Source organism: Rhinopithecus bieti, unplaced genomic scaffold (genome assembly GCF_001698545.2).
Source record: "Rhinopithecus bieti isolate Rb0 unplaced genomic scaffold, ASM169854v2 scaffold_15769, whole genome shotgun sequence".
Taxonomy (NCBI): Eukaryota; Metazoa; Chordata; class Mammalia; order Primates; family Cercopithecidae; genus Rhinopithecus; species Rhinopithecus bieti.
The window spans coordinates 733,517-753,068 of record NW_016809129.1 but is presented as its reverse complement, the minus strand read 5'-3'; the positions used below and the strand labels follow the sequence as shown (position 1 = coordinate 753,068).

The following is a 19,552-nucleotide window of genomic DNA, read 5'->3' as shown; positions in this document are numbered from 1 at the left end:
TTGAATAGGAGTGGTGAGAGAGGGCATCCCTGTCTTGTGCCAGTTTTCAAAGGGAATGCTTCCAGTTTTTGCCCATTCAGTATGATATTGGCTGTGGGTTTGTCATAAATGGCTCTTATTATTTTGAGATACATTCCATCAATACCTAGTTTATTGAGAGTTTTCAGCATGAAGGGCTGTTGAATTTTGTCAAAGGCCTTTTCTGCATCTGTTGAGATAATCATGTGGGTTTTGTCATTGGAGCTTTTTATGTGATGGATTTTGTTTATTGATTTGCGTATGTTAAATCAGCCTTGCATCCCAGGGATGAAGCCAACTTGATCGTGGTGGATAAGCTTTTTGATGTGCTGCTGGATTCAGTTTGCCAGTATTTTATTGAGAATTTTCACATCGATGTTCATCAGGGATATTGGCCTAAAATTCTCTTTTTTTGTTGTGTCTCTGCCAGGCCTTGGTATGAGGATGATGCTGGCCTCATAAAATTAGTTAGGGAGGAGTCCCTCTTTTTCTATTGATTGGAATAGTTTCAGAAGGAATGGTACCAGCTCCTCTTTGTACCTCTGGTAGAATTCGGCTGTGAATCCGTCTGGTCCCGTACTTTTTTTGTTTGGTAGGCTATTAATTATTGCCTCCATTTCAGAGCCTGTTATTGGTCTATTCAGAGATTCAACTTCTTCCTTGTTTAGTCTTGAGAGAGTCCATGTGTCCAGGAATTTATCTATTCTAGATTTTCTGGTTTATTTGTGTAGAGGTGTTTATATTCTCCGATGGTGGTTTGTCTTTCTGTGCGATCAATGGTAATATCCCTTTTACGATTTTTTATTGCATCTATTTGATTCTTCTCTACTAGTTGGAAGAGTTTAAATACTTTGAATAATCTGTTGTATTTGTATTTCTAAAGAAAAAGAATCTTTTGCTTAATTTAATAACAATAACAATTTAATAAACAATATAATACAAATCATTCCCAGAAACAAAATTTATTTTTAACATGAACATAAAATGATATGTTAATTCTGAGAAATTATTAATACAACCTTTAAAATATAGGGGCCTGGAGTGAATTCCTAGAATTAGCTAAATATTCTGTTTTCTGTTTACCTAGTACAACAACCTAATTGGATGGTTAATCATCACTGGACTCATAAAAAAATACTAACTCTTTAAAAAGAGATTTTAACAACAGAAAATGGATGGACTTGTTGCAGTTGCTGTAGGTTCTAAATCCAGGTAGGAACTATAGAGATTCTCTAATATCAGCATGTCTAAATCCAGGCAAGAACCACTGAGATTCTGTGGTATCACCATTTCTTTTATATGCAAAATATTTACAAATTTCAGGTAAAAATGTTTTGATGGTCATGATAAATATATATTTTGTGTTCTGTGTTTTCTACACACTTGTGTTCTGAGCCCTTAGTACTTTATCCTAAGATCTAGAAGACAGGTGTGGAATAGTTATCTAGAAGACTAGGGGAAATATAGAGAAGAGTTATCAGTTATCACTATACACATATATTCTCCAGTGGTACAGCAGGGTGGGGGAAATTATTTCCAGTGGGGTAACTGAGAAAATATCAAAATGATATTATGTGTAATAGGCATCTCTTATGACCTAGAGATGAGGGAGGACATTCCAGCTTGAGAAAAATCATACAGGAGGGCAGAGAACTTTTTTCCTGGAACATTGGTTCCATAAGTCTGCAGGTACTTATGGGTGAATTGAGAAATTGACTAAAAACAAGGGCTGGGTTTGGCTTGTGAAGACACTCAAACAGGAAGTTTTTTTTAAAGCTGAATAATATTTTATTGTGTGTATGTGTGTGTGTGTTGTCTCTCTCTATATATACACACCATATATATTAAATAAATATATATATATATATTCAGACACATATATATAGTGTTTTCTTTATCCATTCATCAATGGCCATTTGGGTTTCTTCTACATCTTGCCTATTGGAAATAATGCTGCAATGAACACGAACGTGCAAATAAATATCTCTTCAAGATCTCATTTTGAATTATTTTGAATATAACTCAGAAGAAGGATTAATGGTGCATATAATAATTCTATTTTTTACATTTTGTTGTTTTGGGATTTTTAAGTTTTATATAGTCTCATTTGTGTATTTTTTATTTCACTGCCTGTGTTTTGGTATCATATTTTAAAATTATTGCCAAATTTAATGCCCTAAAACTTTCTCCTTCATTTTCTTCTGAAGTTTAAGGTCTTACAGTTAGGAATTTAATACATTTTGAGTTAATTTTTGCCTATAATGTAAGGTAAGGGCCTAACTTCATTGCTTTGCATGTGAGTATTTCATTTTCCTAACACCATTTGTTGAAGAGACTCTCCTTTGCCTATTGTGTAATCTTGGCACCCTTGTTGAAAACCATTTGTCTGCATATTCAAAAGTTTATATCTGAGCTCTCTATTCTGTTTCATTGGTTTACATATATATATAATATATATATATAATATATATATATATATATAGTCCATGCCAGTACAACATCATCTTAATACAAGTTGCTTTGCAGTATGTTTTGAAATCAAGAAATGTGAAACATCCAATTGTGTTCTTCTTAAAGATTTTTTTTTTAGCCATTCAGGGTGTATTAGGATTTTATATAAATTTTAAATGGGGTTTTCCTATCTTTATATAAAATGTCGTTGAAATGTTCACAGAAATTGTGTTAAATCTACACATGGCTTTGGATAGCTTGGATGTTTTCTTAACAATATTAAGTCTTTCAATCCATGAACACAGAAAGTTTTCCCATTTACTAATGTTTTATTTCTTTTATTAGTGTTTTAAATTTTCAATATTTATGGATACATAGTAGGTATATATATATTTATGAAGTACGTGACATATTTTGATACATTCGTTATTCTTCCTGATGCTCTCACTCCTCCCACCCCCAACCCTCCAACAGGCCCCAGTGTGTGTTGTTTCTCCCCACGTGTCCATGTGCTCTCATCATTCAGCTCCCACTTATAAGTGACGACACGTAGTATTGGTTTTCTGTTCCTGCATTAGTTTGCTGAGGATAATGGGTTGCAACTCCATCCATGTCCCTGCAAAGTATATTATATCATTCCTTTTTGTGGCTGCATAGTATTCCATAGTGTATATGTACCACATTTACTTTATCCAGTCTATCACTGATAGGCATTTAGATTGGTTCCATGTCTTTGTTATTATAGATAGTGCTGCAGTGAACATACACATCCATGTATTTTGTAATAGAATGATTTATATTTCTTTGGGTATTTTCCCAATAATGGGATTGCTGGGTCAAATGGTATTTCTGTCTCTAAGTCTCTGAGGAATCACCACCACACTGCCTTCCACAATGGTTGAACTAATTTACACTTCCACCAACAGCGTGAAAGTGTCCCCTGTTCTGCACAACCTCACCAGCATTTGTTAGTTTTTGACTTTTTGATAATAGTTATTCTGATGGCTGTGAGATGGTATCTCATTGTGGTTTTGATTTGCATTTCTCTAATGATCAGTGATATTGGGCTTTTTTTCATATCCTTTGTTGGCTGCATATATATATATGCTTTTAAGAAGTGTCTACTCATGTCTTTTGCTCAGTTTTGGTTTCATTTTTCTTGTAAATTTAAGTTCCTTATAGATGCTGGATATTAGAACATTGTCAGATGGATAGATTGCAAAGATTTTCTCCCATTCTGCAGGTTGTCTGTTTACTCTGTTGATAGTTTATTTTGCTGTGCAGAAGCTCTTTAGTTTAATCAGATCCCATTTGTCAATTTTTGCTTTTGTTGCAATCGCTTTTGGCATCTTCATTACAAAATCTTTCCCTGTGCCTATGTCTTGAATGGTATTACCCAGGTTTTCTTTGAAGGTTGTTATAGTTTTGGGTTTTACGTGTAAATATTTAATCCATCTTGAGTTAATGTTTGTATAAGGTGTAAGAAAAGGTTCAGTTTCAATTTTCTGCATATATGGATAGCCAGTTCTCCCAGCACCACTTATTAAATAGGAAAGCCTTTCCCCGTTGCTTGTTTTTGTCAGATTTGTCAAATATCAGATGGGTGTAGGTGTGCAGTCTTATTTCTGGGTTCTCTATTCTGTTCCATTGTTTTATGTGTTTATTTTTTTACCAGCATTATTCCGCTTTGGTTACTGTAGCCTTGCAGTATAATTTCAAGTTGGGAAATGTGATGCCTCTAGCTTTGTTCTTTTTGCTTAGGATTGCCTTGGCTATTTGGGCTCCTTTTGGTTCCATATGAATTTTACAATTTTTTTTCTAATTATGTAAAGAGTGTCAACGGCAATTTAATGTGAATAGCATTGAATCTATAAATTGCTTTAGGCAGTATGGCAATTTTAACAGTATTGACTCTTGTTAGCTGTATTCTTAGGTATTTTATTGTTTTTTGTGGCAATTGTGAATGGGAGTTCATTCATGATTTGACTCTCAGCTTGCCTAACATTGGTATATAGGAATGCGAGTGATTTTTGCACATTGATTTTGTATCCTGAGCCTTTGCTGAAGTTGCTTATCAGTTTAAGAAGCTTTTTGGCTGAGACAATGGGGTTTTCTAGATAAAGAACCATGTCATCTGCAAGAAAGGATTATTTGACTTCCTCTCTTCCTATTTGAATACACTTTATTTCTTTCTCTTGCTTGATTGCCCTGGCCAGAACTTCTAATACCATGTTCAATAGGCGTGGTGTGAGAGGGCATCCTTGTCTTGTGCTGGCTTTCAAGGAGAATGCTTCCAACTTTTCTCCATTCAATATGATAGTGGCTGTATGTTTGTCATAGATGGCTCTTATTATTTTGAGGTATGTTCCTTCAACACCTTCAACTCTTTATTGAGAGTTCTTAACATGAAGAGATGTTGAATTTTATCAAAGGCCTTTTCTGCATCTATTGAGATAATCATGTGGTTTTTGTCTTTACTTCTGTTTATATGATGAATCGCCTTTGTTGATTTGCATATGTTGAATCAATCTTGCATCCCATGGATGAAGCCAACTTGATTGTGATTGATACACTTTTTGATGTGCTGCTGGATTCAGTTTGCAAGTATTTTATTAAAGATTTTTGCATTCTTGTGGTTTTCTACATAAAGGATAGTATTGTCTGTGAGCAGAGATAATTTTAATTCTTACTTTTTGACTTAGATGCCCTTTATTTCTTTTTCTTAATTGCTCTGGCTAAAACTTTCAGCACTATGTTGAGTAAATGTGGTAAAACTGGGCATTCTTGCCATGTTCCTGACCTTAGAGAAAAGGATTTCAGTCTTTCATCATGGAGTATGATGATTGCTATGGGCTTTTCATATATGGCTTTTATTATGCTGAGGCAGTTTCCATTTTCTCTAGTGTGTGGAATGTCTTTATCATGAAAGTGTGTTGAATTTTTTCAAATATTTTCTTCTGCATCAATTAAGATGTTCATGTGTTTTTTTTTCCCCTTCTTTCTGTTAATGTGGTGTGTTTTTTTCATCAGTTTTCGTATGTTGAACTATCTTTGCATTCCAGGAATAAATTTCACTTGGTTATGGTTTGTAATCATTTTAATGTTAAATAATGATAAATCATGTTCACTAGTATTTACTTGAGGATTTTTGCCTCAATGTTTATCAAGGTCATTGGTCTTTAGTTTTCTTTCTTTTTTTTTTTTTTTTTTTTTTTTTTTTTGAGACGGAGTCTCGCTCTGTCGCCCAGGCTGGAGTGCAGTGGCCGGATCTCAGCTCACCGCAAGCTCCGCCTCCCAGGTTCACGCCATTCTCCTGCCTCAGCGTCCGGAGTAGCTGGGACTACAGGCGCCCGCCACCTCGCCCGGCTAGTTTTTTGTATTTTTTAGTAGAGACGGGGTTTCTCTGTGTTAGCCAGGATGGTCTCTATCTCCTGACCTCGTGATCCGCCCGTCTCGGCCTCCCAAAGTGCTGGGATTACAGGCTTGAGCCACCGCGCCCAGCCTGGTCTTTAGTTTTCTTTGCTTGTAGTGTTTTTGTCTGGATTTGGTAGCAGGGTGAGGCTGGTTTCATAGAATGAGGTAGGAAGAACTCTCTCCTTCAAATTTTTTTGAAAAGTTTTGGAAGGATCAATGTTAGTTCTTTAAATCTTTGGTAAAATTCACCAGTGATGCCATCAGGTTCAGGGTTTTTCTTCATTTAAAAATTGTTGATTACCGATTTAATATCCTTACTATTTATAGGTTGATTCACATTTTCTATTTCCTCATAAGTTGGTCTTGATAAGTTTTGTTTTTCTAGGAATTTGTTCATCTAGAATATCTAATTTGTTGCTGTGCAACTGTTCATGGTACTCTCTAATAATCTTTCTTATTTCTGTAGAGTTGATATTAATAGTAATGTCTCCACCTTCATTTCTGATTTTAGCAATCTGAGTCTGCTCTGTTTTTCTTTGTCCATCTAGCGAAAGCATTATTTTTCTTGATATTCTCAAAGAATCAACTTTTGCTTTCATTTATTTTCTCTATTGTGTTTCCATTCTCTATTCATTTATTGCTGCTCTAATTCTTATTATTTTCTTTTTTCTTCTAGCCACGGGTTTAGTAGCTTTCTTTTTCTTATTTCTTACGTTGTAAAGTTAGATTGTTCATTTAAAATGTTTTAATGTAAAATTGATAGCTATAAATTTTCCCCTTAGCACTGCTTTCACAGCATTTCATACATTTTTCTGTTTTTGCTTTCTGTTTTGTTTCTAAGTATTTTCTAACTTTTGTTAAAAAATTTTAGCTGATCTATTTGTTGTGTAAGAGTATGTTGCTTAATTTCTACAAATTTATACATTTTCCAACCTTTCCTCTGTTATTGATTTCTAACTTCATCTTGTTTTCATTGGAGAAGACATTTTGTATGATGTCAATCTTTTTAAATCTGTGGAGACTTAATTTGTGGTATAACATATGTTCTGTCCTGGAAGATGTCTCATGTGCACTTAAGAAGAATATATATGCTGTTATTATATAGAGTATCTGTATATATGTTAGATATAGTTAGATTGTTACATTCTTTAAGTTCTCTACTTTCTTATATATCTTCTGTTGGTCGTTCTATCCATTATTGAGAGTAGGGTATTGAAGTCTCCAACTATGTTGTAGAATAGTCTATTTCTCCATTCAAGTCTATCCAAAGGTTTTGTTTCATATGTATTGATGATCTGCTATTAGGTGTGTAACAGTTTATAATTGCTATATCACCTTGCTGTATTGAGCCTTTTATTAATACGAAATGTCTTCATCTTTTTTAACCTTTTTTTTTTTTTGAGATGGACTCTCTTTCTGTTGCTCAGGTTGGAGTGTAATGGCACAATCTCAGCTCAATGCAAGCTCTGCCTCCCATGTTCACACCATTCTCCTGCCTCAGCCTCCCGAGTAGCTGGGACTACAAGTGCCCACCACCACACCCAGCTAATTTTTTGTATTTTTAGTAGAGACAGGTTTCACCATGTTAGCCAGGATGGTCTTGATCTCCTGACCTCATGATCCACCTGCCTCGGCCTCCCAAAGTGTTTTTTAACCTTTTTTGAAATTAAAAGTCTATTTTTTCTCATATTAATATAGCCATTCCTGTTCTTTTTTGGTTATTGTTTACCTGTAACTCACCTTCAGTCTATTTGTGTCTTTGCATCTTCAGTGAATTTTTTGTAGACAACATGGAGTTTGTTCATTTTTTTAAAATCCATTCTGCCAATCTCTGTCTTTTCATTGGAGAGTTCAATCTATTTAAATTTAAAGTCATTAATGATAAGGAAAGACTTACTTCTGTCATCTTCTTATTTGTTTTATATTGTTTTCTATGTTGCTTTTTTTGTCCCCCCTTTTCTGAATTACTGTCTTCTTTTGTGTTTAATTTTTTAGTATTGAAATATTTATATTTCTTTCTCATTTCTTTTTGTGTATATTGTATAGTTTTTTTGGTATGATTACATCCTTATTCATTGTGTACACTGTGTGCCCAAAACATAAACTAATTTTTTTTTTTTTTTTTTTTTTTTTTTAGACAAGATCTGGGTCTGTCACCCAGGCTGAAGTGCAGTGGTGCAATCTCAGTTCACTGAAATCTCTGCCTCCTGGACTCAAGCCATGTTCCCTCCTCAGCCTTCTGAGTAGCTGAGACCACAGGTGTGCACTCACATGCCCCGTTAATTTCTGTATTGTTTTGTAGAGATGGAGTTTTGCCATGTTTCCCACGCTGGTCTCAAACTCATCAGCTCAAGTGATCTGCCCACCTCAGCCTCCCAAAGTACTTGGATTACAGGTGTGAGCCATCCCATCTGGCCACTAATTATTTTGAATACATTAATCTTTTAAATTTCATATAAAACAAAATGTGGAGTTACAAACCAAAATGTCAATGTAATTTTTGTGTAATAGTCTTTTAAAATGTGGAAAGTTAAAGCGGAGTTATAAATCAATGTTATAATAATGCAAGCTTTTATGATTGCCCATATATTTACCTTTACTGCGATCTTTATTCCTTCACACAGCTTCACCTTACTGTCCAGTGTCTTTTTATTTCACCTTGCAAGACTCCTGTGAGCATTTCTTTCAGGGAAGGTCTAGTGTTAATGAACTTGCTCAGCTTTTGTTTATCCAGGAATGTCTTAATTTCTCCTTTACTTTTGAAGGATGATTTTGCCAGAAGTAGAATTATTAGTTCACAGATTGATTTTTTTCTCTCTTTCAGCATTTTGAATATACTGGCCCACTGCCTTCTTGCCTCCAAAGTTTCTGGTGAGAAATCTGTTACTTTCACTGAGAATCCCTGATACATGATGAGTCACTTCTCTCTTGCTGCTCTTAAAATTTTCTCTTTGTCTTTGTCCTTCAAAACACAAAGTGTGGATCTCTTTTAGTTCATTTAACTTGGAGTCTGTTGAGCTTGGATGTTTATATTCATATTATTAATCAGATTCAGGGAGTTTTCAGCTACTGTTTATTCTAATATTCTCTCTTCCTGTTCCTCTCACTCTTCTCCTTCTTAGACTTCCACAATGTGCATGTTGGTCTGCTGAATGGTGTCCCACAAGTCCATTAGGATCTCTCTACTTTTTCTCAATCTTCTACTCTTCTGTTGCTCAGACTCAGTAATTTCCATTGTCCTGTCTTTAAGTGTACTGATTCTTCTGCCTGCTTGAACCTGCCTTTGAATCCCTCTAGTAAAATTTTCATTCCAGATGTTGCATTTTCAGCTTCAGAAATGTTTCTTTTCAAGTATTCTATTTCTTTGTTGATATTTCCATTTTGTTTGCACATCATTTTCTTGACTTTCTCCACATCTTTCCTTAGCATATTTAAAAGAGTTGTTTTAAAGTCTTTGTCTGGTTGATGTACCATCAGGTCTTTTCTAGGGACAACTCCTGTTGATTTATTTTCTTCCTTTGAATAGGCCATGGTTTTCTGTTTCTTTATATGCTTTGTGCCTTTTTTGTTGGAAGCTGGACATTTGAATCCAAAATATATTCTAACTATAAATCAGTTATTTCCCTTCCTTAGGCTTTACTGTTGTTGTTTTTAATACCTATATGCTGCCTGTGTGCCAGGGATCAGCATAAAGTGTAAACTTGACATCTCTGGTCTTTTCTGAGCCTGTGTCTTTTCCTGGCCATGCTCAGTCCCTTTCTAATTTTCCCTGTGTATACAGTTGCTGTTGAATATCTTAGTCTTTAATGTCTGGCTCCCAAAGGGGGGGAAATAAAAAAATGAAAGGAGGCAAAGTAGTGCTGGCTCTTTAAATCCTCTGGAAATCACTTCAATTGATGAGGGAGGAGATTGCAACAATGAAGGGAGGTACAAAAACAATGGCTGCCCATTTATGTGTTTGCATCTTTTGGTTAGAAGCAGCAACCAACATTCTGAGAACAGCTGCCTGAAATTTGAAGAACAGGATGATTTTGCCCACCCTGGCCACCACACACTGCATGCAAGCTGCTCCTGGAGCAAGTGCCCAGCTGCCTGCCATGGAACTGGCAGTGGGGGGTGGGTAGTTGCTACTCTGCTAAGGGCTGAAGTTCACCAAAATTAACCTCAATTTATGTTTAACCTTCCCCTGGAAGTTGTAAGCCTTCAATTAGCTCCAGAGTTTCAAAATAGTTACATAAGACATAATCTACCAATGAATTTGTTGTCCAACTGGGAAGACAGATTTCTGGTGCTCCCTACTCTGCTATCCTCCCAGAATCCTCTAGGACAAATTATTTTACATAGAAAATTATTTTGGAAGCTTCGTCTGAGTCTAAGTTACAATGAAAAGATAAACAAAAGCTTGCATTTTAAAATCTTCAAAGTACTTTATACTTTGTTTTATTTTCTCCTCTCCTTTCTTTCTTCCTATATTCTCTCCCTCCTCCCTTCCGTTCTTCCTTCAAAACTAATTTAGTGCTTTTCCAATTTGGGGGCCTTTTACATTTGGTGAATTAACCATTTAATTCCTCCAATTCTTTCTTCTTGTCAACCTTTGACCATTTTCCTGTTAACTCTTTCATTGGAAGAAACTGGATGATGAGGTTAATTGCTGACTGAGGTTAGGTATTATCATCGGATTCATGTTTCCCATGTTCTCTCCAGCCTTTCTCCCCTTTGCAGGAGGAGAGACAACTGAGATAATTGAAAGTGGAGTATATTTTTGTGATCTTGAGGGAAGAGGAGAAAGGAAGGGATATGGAAGAGAGAAGATATGATTAAGCCATTGTAGACACTGTTAAGAAATTTATTTGCAATTTTTTTGTTCATTTGTTAAGTAACATCATTCCTTAAATATGAAAGCAATCTTACAGGAATATGCAATAGTGTCTCACACAGAAATGACTCCAAAGCTCTCCTTGAAAGGTTGCCCCTTCTGGATTTCATGACCTCTCTTAAGGGTAAGAAGACACCACCAAAGAAGCCTCTGACCACAGGATCATTTGATCATTACTAACTGTACAGGAATATTTACAACAGTAAGACTGTGAAGTTGTGGAGTCTAGAGGGGAAGGAGCAGAAATGTGCAGAGGTGTGGGGAATGGTGACAGTGGAGGCACTGCCCATCTTCCCATGACTCTCTGAAACAGGCACGATGCAGATTGGTTTAGGGGCATGAAGGTGGGTCTGAGCAGGAGGACATGAGGAGAGGAGGGATGGCGGAATTTTATCTGGAGGCTTTCACATGGAGGGAAGTTTTGTGTGGTAGCTCTGGTGTATTAAAATAAAACATCAATTGTATGAGCATAATAGACATTCTAGTTCTTCACCAGCTGGGGATCTGTCACCTTATTTCCTAATGAACTCATGTGTTTTTCCACAGGTTGTTTTCACCCACTACCATTATAGACTGGTCCAGACCTCCTTATCCTTTTGTTTCCCACAGCCTATTTCAGTGCAAGTCCTCATTTCTATGAGACTCTGGGAGAACAGCATGCATTCTGGGCAGGGCTGGACACAGTGATGGGATGGAATGTGGTCTGGATGGGAAGTCAAGGGATAGATTCCAGGTTTGAGGATGGATTACACCTGGATGCATTGATGGCTTAAGGCCAGAAAGTAGAAGGTGCTCTCTGTGTTTTGGTCACAGGGGATGCCTTCTAAAGGAGCCCTCTGCACAGGACTGTGTTAACAAATCATCTGCCCTTGATGCTCAAGTTTGTTCCTCCAACCTAGAAACTTTTGAACACTGGTGTAGTTTCTCCATGTTGGGAAGGCTTAGGGGTCGGGAACTTGCAAAGGACCCAGTTACTCATCCTCTTTTATGCCCCTTGGGATTCTACAGAAAAGCATTCTCTGCTCTCTTCTCCTGGCTAAGGGCTCAGGAGAATTTCCTCAAGGGAGCCTGAAATCTGCACTCTCCAGTTCCTTGGCAAGCAAACAACGGCTTACCCTACTGCCTGCTTACCTCTTTTTCCTTTTCCCCTTGGTAATACATTTGAGGGATCTAAGAATGCCAGAACAGGAATTCTCCAGGCCCAGTAAATAAGAACCATTCTGTCAATTTCTGCATTTTTTGATATAGAAATCATACTCTTTTAACATCTACAACCTCTTCCACCAGGAGCTTTCTCTGATAATGACCTTGGTTCAAGCAGCATGAGTGATTTTCAGATGGTGTACGTTCAGTCAATGTATGATTTATGCCAGGAGAAGTGGGATAGTACCCTTTTTGGAAGGGCTGCAAAGTCAAATTACTTACATTCTCAAAATGGGGACGCATGAGAGGACCCACAAAGCAGAGGTTCACCTATGAATCGGCCAGTATCTGATCTAACAGCTCTGGTTACATAGCATTCTGGTTACATAACATTTAAAGCTTTTGGTTACAAAACATTTCGAGCTTTTGTTTAATTACTTAGTCTTTGTTTTGTCTTCCTTATTGTTAGAAGAGACATAAGAGAATTTCCATGGAAAATTCCAACTCAGACTCTACTCAGTGTTGAACTGATTTGTTATTCTTAATATATTTATTCAGCTGCAATCCCTAGTGTCCTTCCAGAGACTGATTAAAAGGCTCTTCTAATATACCAGAAAGATTAAGGGTCTTTACCACTTCATGTGCTGTTACTCAAATTTCTTAAAGTCATCTGAGGAGAAGTTAATGATTTTAGGAGGAGCAGTATTTTTTCAATGTAGATAAATAATATTTATTTCATAAAATAAATGATTCTGATGGCACTATTTCCACCCACGGAAGTCATTCTGGTTCTGTCTTCATGTCTGTCTATACAATGATCACCCTTCTGGGAGGAGGAAAATTCCCTTATGTAGAGCTCAACCCCAGCCCTTGAACCTTAAGGGTATGTGTATTCTGAGGTGTTCAAGCATCTCCCCAATAATGTGGAGATGTAGCAGAAACCCATTTACCTGATATAATGCTATCAGACTCCACAAAGCAACATTTCATTGCTTTGAAATAAAAAAATTAATTAAAATAAAACCATAGGTGGATTCACAAAGAAACTGTGTAAGCATTTGTAAATATAGTAATAAATATATTACTTATAATTTTTGAATTATAAGTAATATATTAAACCACTATTTCTAGTTTCATTAACTTTATACTCCCCACAATATTGAGTAAGAAAATTACTGACTCTCGACTTCTCACTACCTGTTCTCTTGTTTCTCTTCTCCATCTGTCTGCTATGCCATTATTTCTACCCTCATGAGACAGTACAAGTGCTCAGAATAAGAACTAAACTCCCAGGCTTCACGTATACCAACAACAGAGGTCATGAGGGATCCCAAAGCACTCCAACACCCACTTTCTCTGACCTGCTTTCTCCCACTAAGGACTGTCAAAGGAGAACCCTATGCTTTCAGAGTAAAATGCCGTCTCCTCCATGAGGGGATAAAAGCGAGGCCAAGGTACTAAGTCCATAGCCACGTCTCTCTGGGCCTATGATGCTCCATTGAGGGTGCTCAAGTGGTGAATTGTCCACAAAGTAAGACAGCTTTCTCAGATCACCTCAAATCTATCAATAGGAATAATGAATGGGCCTCAGGAGCTTGAGTAAGTTTTGCTTATTCAGTTTTCTTCCATGACGAGAGGTCACCAGGGAGCCCAGTCACCACCTCGCCTAATTTTGACACTCACAGTTTCACCAACACTGTCTACCTTGAATCCATATGAACTAACCTCATTATGTCCTCTGCTCCCATTTATGTCAGTCACCTAAATAGCCAGAATTCCAAGCTATCTCTCATTCCCCTTCTTCTAATTTCCATAAGTCTAACTTCCATATACCTCCTATTTGCTTCTTTTTATCTCAGATTCCAGTTCAGAAATGAGCATTCTCTTCATCATCACACACTCAGCAAAATCTGATTCCCCGGAAACCTTCTCATGCAGTGGCTGTTTACTTTTTCTTACTGCTCTGTGAATATAGGTAAGTCTTTTCTCCTTGTTTTAGTTTCCAGGCCATTCTTCTCACTTCCTCACACCATGAAGGAAGTGGCTCCAAATTTCATGTCATCAGGCCTTAACACGATACCTCACTGCTGCAGTCATACTTACATCAAAGTTAAACTCCCCCTTTCCAATGATTATAGTTCCTCTCTCTTGTTTCAAGGCCAGTCTCATCTTGAACCTTGGTTATTTTTAATATGCCCTGAGCTGAAGTCTCAAACTTCATGAAACTGAAACTTAACTTTTCATCCTTCCCCTTAAACCTGTTCTATACAGCCTTTCTCTTCTCAGTTGCTTTCTTTTTTCATGTGATGCATCCGATCATTTGGGAAATCATATTAACATGTAAAGCATCTGTACAAAGTCCTTCAGTTAACTGGCCTGCTTTCTGTCCAGCTACCAACTCACACTCTGAACTGGCAACTCAGTTTCACACTTCCATTCCAGGCTCCTTCTAGGTGTATTCTGTATTTCAGCTTCCTCCACTCTGTGGTATCCCTGCAGACACTCTCCGTTTATAGCACACATAAATAACCATAATGTATGAACACCCACTTCTCCCACCCTTCCTTACTCCATTCTCTTCATCCATTAGGATTTATGTCATTCTTAAATATTGACTGTCATTTCAACAGGAAGGAGAATAAAGAGTAGACAAACAGGTATTTGTCTGTTCATTCTACCCTCTTTTACCAGAAGCCTATATTAATCAGTAAGTCCTCTTCTATATCTAAAATTCTTCCATTTTTAATTTTATCCATAATTTACAAAATAATAATATAAATAGATTTAGCTTTTAATATGTACCTTAGCCTTTATTAAACTCTGTTTCATAACAGAAGCTATTGTCTAAGATTATTTTCGGAAAATTAGTGTTTGTGTTCTACCTTAGGACACAATGGGTGGTATAAACATTGGTCTAAAGAGTCCTGAGTCTGAGAAAGTGGTTCTTTGACAATATCTGACATTACAAACAGACTTTAAGAGCTGGAGTTTTTATAATATTGTCCTTTCATCCTTTGATTCAGGCACTTGCTTTTAAGAAAGACTTTAGTCACCAGATTTGAATTGCTGAAAAAAAAAAATCCAACAATCTTTGCCTCATGATTTTTAATAACCTGCTTAAGTTTGTCAGTACGCTGTACAAACTGATCAAATGTATGAGTAACAAAGACGAGAAAAAATTGAAAGCAGGAAGGTATATTTATGACTAATCTATTATATAGGAGTCATGCCTAGAATAAATAGAAGAGTTAAAGAACGATTCCTAAATAGAATAAGAAGATGTAGGCTTCTCTCACATGGAAGTGATAAACTTGAATAAAATATTTAAATCGTCACATAACAGAATGAGAATTTAGACATCTGAATAATTCCAATATCAAAGCACAAATTTAGTGGAATTAAATAGGTTTTCATAACAGAAAAATTTTAGAACTATTAGTAGAAAGAGATGTAGGAACTACACCCTTACTTTGATGAATTAAGAGAAATTGCTGTTTCAACATAAAATAAAGCTGGCTCTAAGAATCTTCTTTAGGGGCTATTAGAGATGACCCTCCTAGGAAAACTCAAGTGTTATTGATACCTTAGAAATATCATTAGTGAACATTTTATTATTTTGAGTTAAGAATTTTTTTTTCAGTTTCTTAAAGACAAGAAAAAGTTATCTATAGTACCTCTGTTGATTTTTAAAATAATTAAGTTGTACAGCATGTTCTCCAATTCGGAAAAAAGTAATATAATAGGGCAATTACAATTTAGTTTTCAATTCATCATCATTCAAAACCGTGGGCTTTTGGTACATATCTTTGCACTCATTTTTCTTCCCTTTGACTTTTGTCTCTATAAGCTCGGTTCCTGAAGAGGCATTTTCACCGGGTAGATGACACTTCCTCAAAAGAATTAGGATGATTAAGGCTGGAACAAAGCTTGATCCTCTTAATGCTGCCGGCAATCCAAGGTAGATGTATCTATTTTTTTAAAAGTTAAAACATATTAAATATTACATAGACCGTGTGGTTAGTGCAAACTAAATTTGTATATCTTTATATTTTATTCTGATAAAAACAGCAGCTGATAGTTTTGCATGCTGATCTTATATAAGCAACTTTACTAAACTCTCTTATTAATTTCAGTATTTGTTAAAATGTTTTTGTTGGCCGGGCGCAGTGGCTCAGGCCTGTAATCCCAGCACTTTGGGAGGCCGAGGCGGGTGGATCACGAGGTCAGGAGATCGAAACCATCCTGGTTAACAAGGTGAAACCCCGTCTCTACTAAAAATACAAAAAATTAGCCGGGCGCGGTGGTGGGCACCTGCAGTCGCAGCTACTGGGGAGGCTGAGGCAAGAGAATGGCTTGAACCCAGGAGGCGCAGCTTGCAGTGAGCCGAGATCGCGCAACTGCACTCCAGCCTGGGCGACAAGAGACAGACTCCATCTCAAAAAAAAAAAGAAAAAATGTCTTATGTATTTTTAAAAATTTCCCATTGAGAAAATCCAAATTTATTTTCATCTTTTCTAATGTTTTGTTATTGTTGTTATAACTAGCTTTTCATTGAATAGGATCTTCACCTCAAAATTAATACTGCTATTGATAGCAGTGAATAGTATTTAGTAAGAATGCTTCCAAAGAATCATCATGAATTATAATATATTGTGAGAGTTTCTTTAGATGACCTTGATCATATTAAGGAAGTTATTTTCTATTATGAGCTTGCTCAAAGTTTTAATCATGAATGTGCATAATATAACCAAGTAACTTTTCTGCTTGTAGTCGGAAGAGTATCCAAGGTTTTCTACCTTTATTGTGTTAATTAGCGTCTATTACACCAATAGATTGTCTGATGTCTACCTATCCTTGCATGCTTAAAATAAACCGTATTTGTAATTTTTACACATTATTAGATTCAAGTTATCAATTTTTATGTAGAATTTTTGCATGTATAAGATTAGCCTACAAATTTTTTTCTTGTACTGAACTTGTCCAGTGTGATTATTAAGATTGTACTAGCTTTGTGAAATGAATTACAAAATTTTCCCTTTTTCTGTTTCTGAGAATAACTTGCACAATTTACGAATGAATCATCAGTTCATTGTAGGTTTTATCAGACTCTCCTGAAAACATCTGAACTTGGTGCCTTTGGGAGATGAGCATTTTGAAGGATTTACATTTTAAGTAACTATAAAATATTCATGTTTCTATAGATTTATAATAATATCTAGTAATATATAATTGTCTAGAAAATATCCATTTAATATGTTTCTAAATTGTTATATCTAAAAATCCCTGTGTAAGTATTATAATATCTGTACTTATATTACCTTTTTCATCCTTAATGATGTTTTATTTGTGCCTCCTCTCTTTCTTTATTTGCCGTTCCACAGTATTGTTATTAGTAATACCTTTGCAACTTTACAAAACCATAGCTCTTTACTTTCTGATTCCCTCTATGGTATATAGTCTATTTATTAATTTCTGCTTCTCATTTCTATATTTCTCCTTCTAAAATTTGCTTTTATTATGAAACATTACTAGGATTCAGAAAAAAATGGACACCAGTGATTGGATTTAAGGCCTACTGCAATCCAGTATAACCTCATTTTAACTTAACTAATTCCACTCGTAAATGCTCTACTTGCAAATAAGTTCACATTGTGAAGTTCTGAGTGAATATCAAATTTTGAGGAACACTAACCCCTGTACAAGGTGTTTTGCCTCATTAATTGGATTAAAGCGTTGAATCTGGATTTAGTCTCTTGACTTAGAAGTACTTTATACTTCTTTTGGAAGCTGATACCAGAAACCACTCCCCATTTTGAGACATAGAGCCTGTGAATTCAGCTTTGTTTACTCCTTTATGTTTCTGTTTAATTTCTGAAAAACCTGATGTTTAGGATGATGTTTTTATTGTCTTTTAACCAAGATATGTTCCTTTTGAATTTTAAAATATATTGTATCATTTATTCTTGTTTGAGATAGGAAATATATCAATATGTAAATTATTGAGGCATTTATCAGGTCGTTCTACATCATTTGTATATATTTTATTGTTCTTTTTCTAAATTCTAAGTTCATTAATTTTCAGCCTTTTACATGTAAATGTGTATATGTATATATTTACATACATATTGTTTTATACATATGTGTATATAAACATATATACCTATGTGTATATACATATGTGAATATATATTGCATATGTATATTTATATATGTAATATATCTATATATGTAAATATACATTATTTGTATACATATGTAAATAAATATGTATATATGTACTTATATGTATGTATTAATATACATATTCATATACATATATTTGTACATATGCAAACATATACATATGTGTATATATATTTATACATTTAAAGCTCTAAAAATCCCTTTGATTACTGGTTGGCTTGGCTTCATCCCACAAGTTTTTCTTATTCAGTGCTTTCATTGACATAGAGTTCTAATTATTTAATTATGTTTATTGTAATTTATTATTTTAACCATGAGTAATTTAAGACTGCATTTTTTTACTACTTTTCAAACATTTGAGGTTTGGGCATCTTTTATTATAGGTGAGCTCCATTATATCATTGCATTGTGAACAGAAAACAGGATTTATGTGGTATCAATACTTTTTTTTAACTTTTTAGTGGCATAGGTGCTGGTATTTGGGTTAACAATTATCCATGTATTCATGTAGATATAGATACAGATGTATTATAGATTCATATAGATTATATATATTCATTTACATTTATCTGTATATTCGATTACTCTTGTACAATTTGAAGTTGAAATATACTGTATCCTCACTCATTTTCATCTGTATTTAATATTCATTTGTGGCACAAGTATGTCGAAATTTTCCATTCTGTAGAATTCTTCTTATAATTTTATAAATTTTCGTTTTGCATATTTGAGGTTATGTTGATAGATTTACATAGGTTCATAATTTTCTATATTTTGTCATGTTTTCCTTTTATTAGTAAGTAATATCCCTGTTTAACGCTATCAATTTTTTCCCTTTAACTTATACTTTGTTTAAATCATTAATATAACTACAGAAGTTGATTTAGTATGTGTCTGGTATCTTTTTAAAATCTTATCTTCAATCATTTTATATTTTTGATCTGTCTCTTATAAACAACATATAGTTCAAATTTTGAAAAGTCCAGTATAAAAATTGCTATCCTTTAACAAGCAAGTTTAACCAATTTGCAAAATCACTTCGTCTTGTGTTTTAACTTATTTGTGTGGGGTTTTTTCTTAAGAATTACCATATTGCATTTTCTCCCCTTCTATTGGTTGAAATAAATCAAATTAATCATTTTTACTTTTTTTGCAAAATTTAAAGGTAATCAGAAGTTTGTTCTCAAGAATTGTAAAAGAGTCTAAGATTTTACTTCATTTGTAAGTTAACAGGCTAGCCTGCCACAGTTTCAAGGATGCTAACAGAAGATACAAGACTCGTAGGTCAGGGACAAAGGACTTTTTTTCACTCGCAACACAGCAGTCAGCACAAGCTTCATTTTCAGGTTGGTTTTCCTTACCCTCCACATCCCCAAGTGGTGAGACAGAGGGAGAACCAGGTAAACGTTGTACACATGGTGGATTTGCGCCGCAGTTAGAGTCCTGAATTTAGGAAACCCCAGTCTC

General features: G+C 35.2%; 1 protein-coding gene across 1 annotated transcript in view; it reads right to left on the bottom strand.

Annotated features, from left to right (window-relative positions):
- Positions 1–10,714: 10,714 nt before the first annotated feature.
- SLCO1A2 (solute carrier organic anion transporter family member 1A2) overlaps positions 10,715–19,552 on the bottom strand; it is a 71,264-nt gene continuing 62,426 nt past the window's right edge. The window contains 1 exon segment of the mRNA XM_017888599.1: positions 10,715–15,872. Coding sequence (XP_017744088.1) covers positions 15,651–15,872 — 222 coding nt within the window. The 3' untranslated portion in view covers positions 10,715–15,650.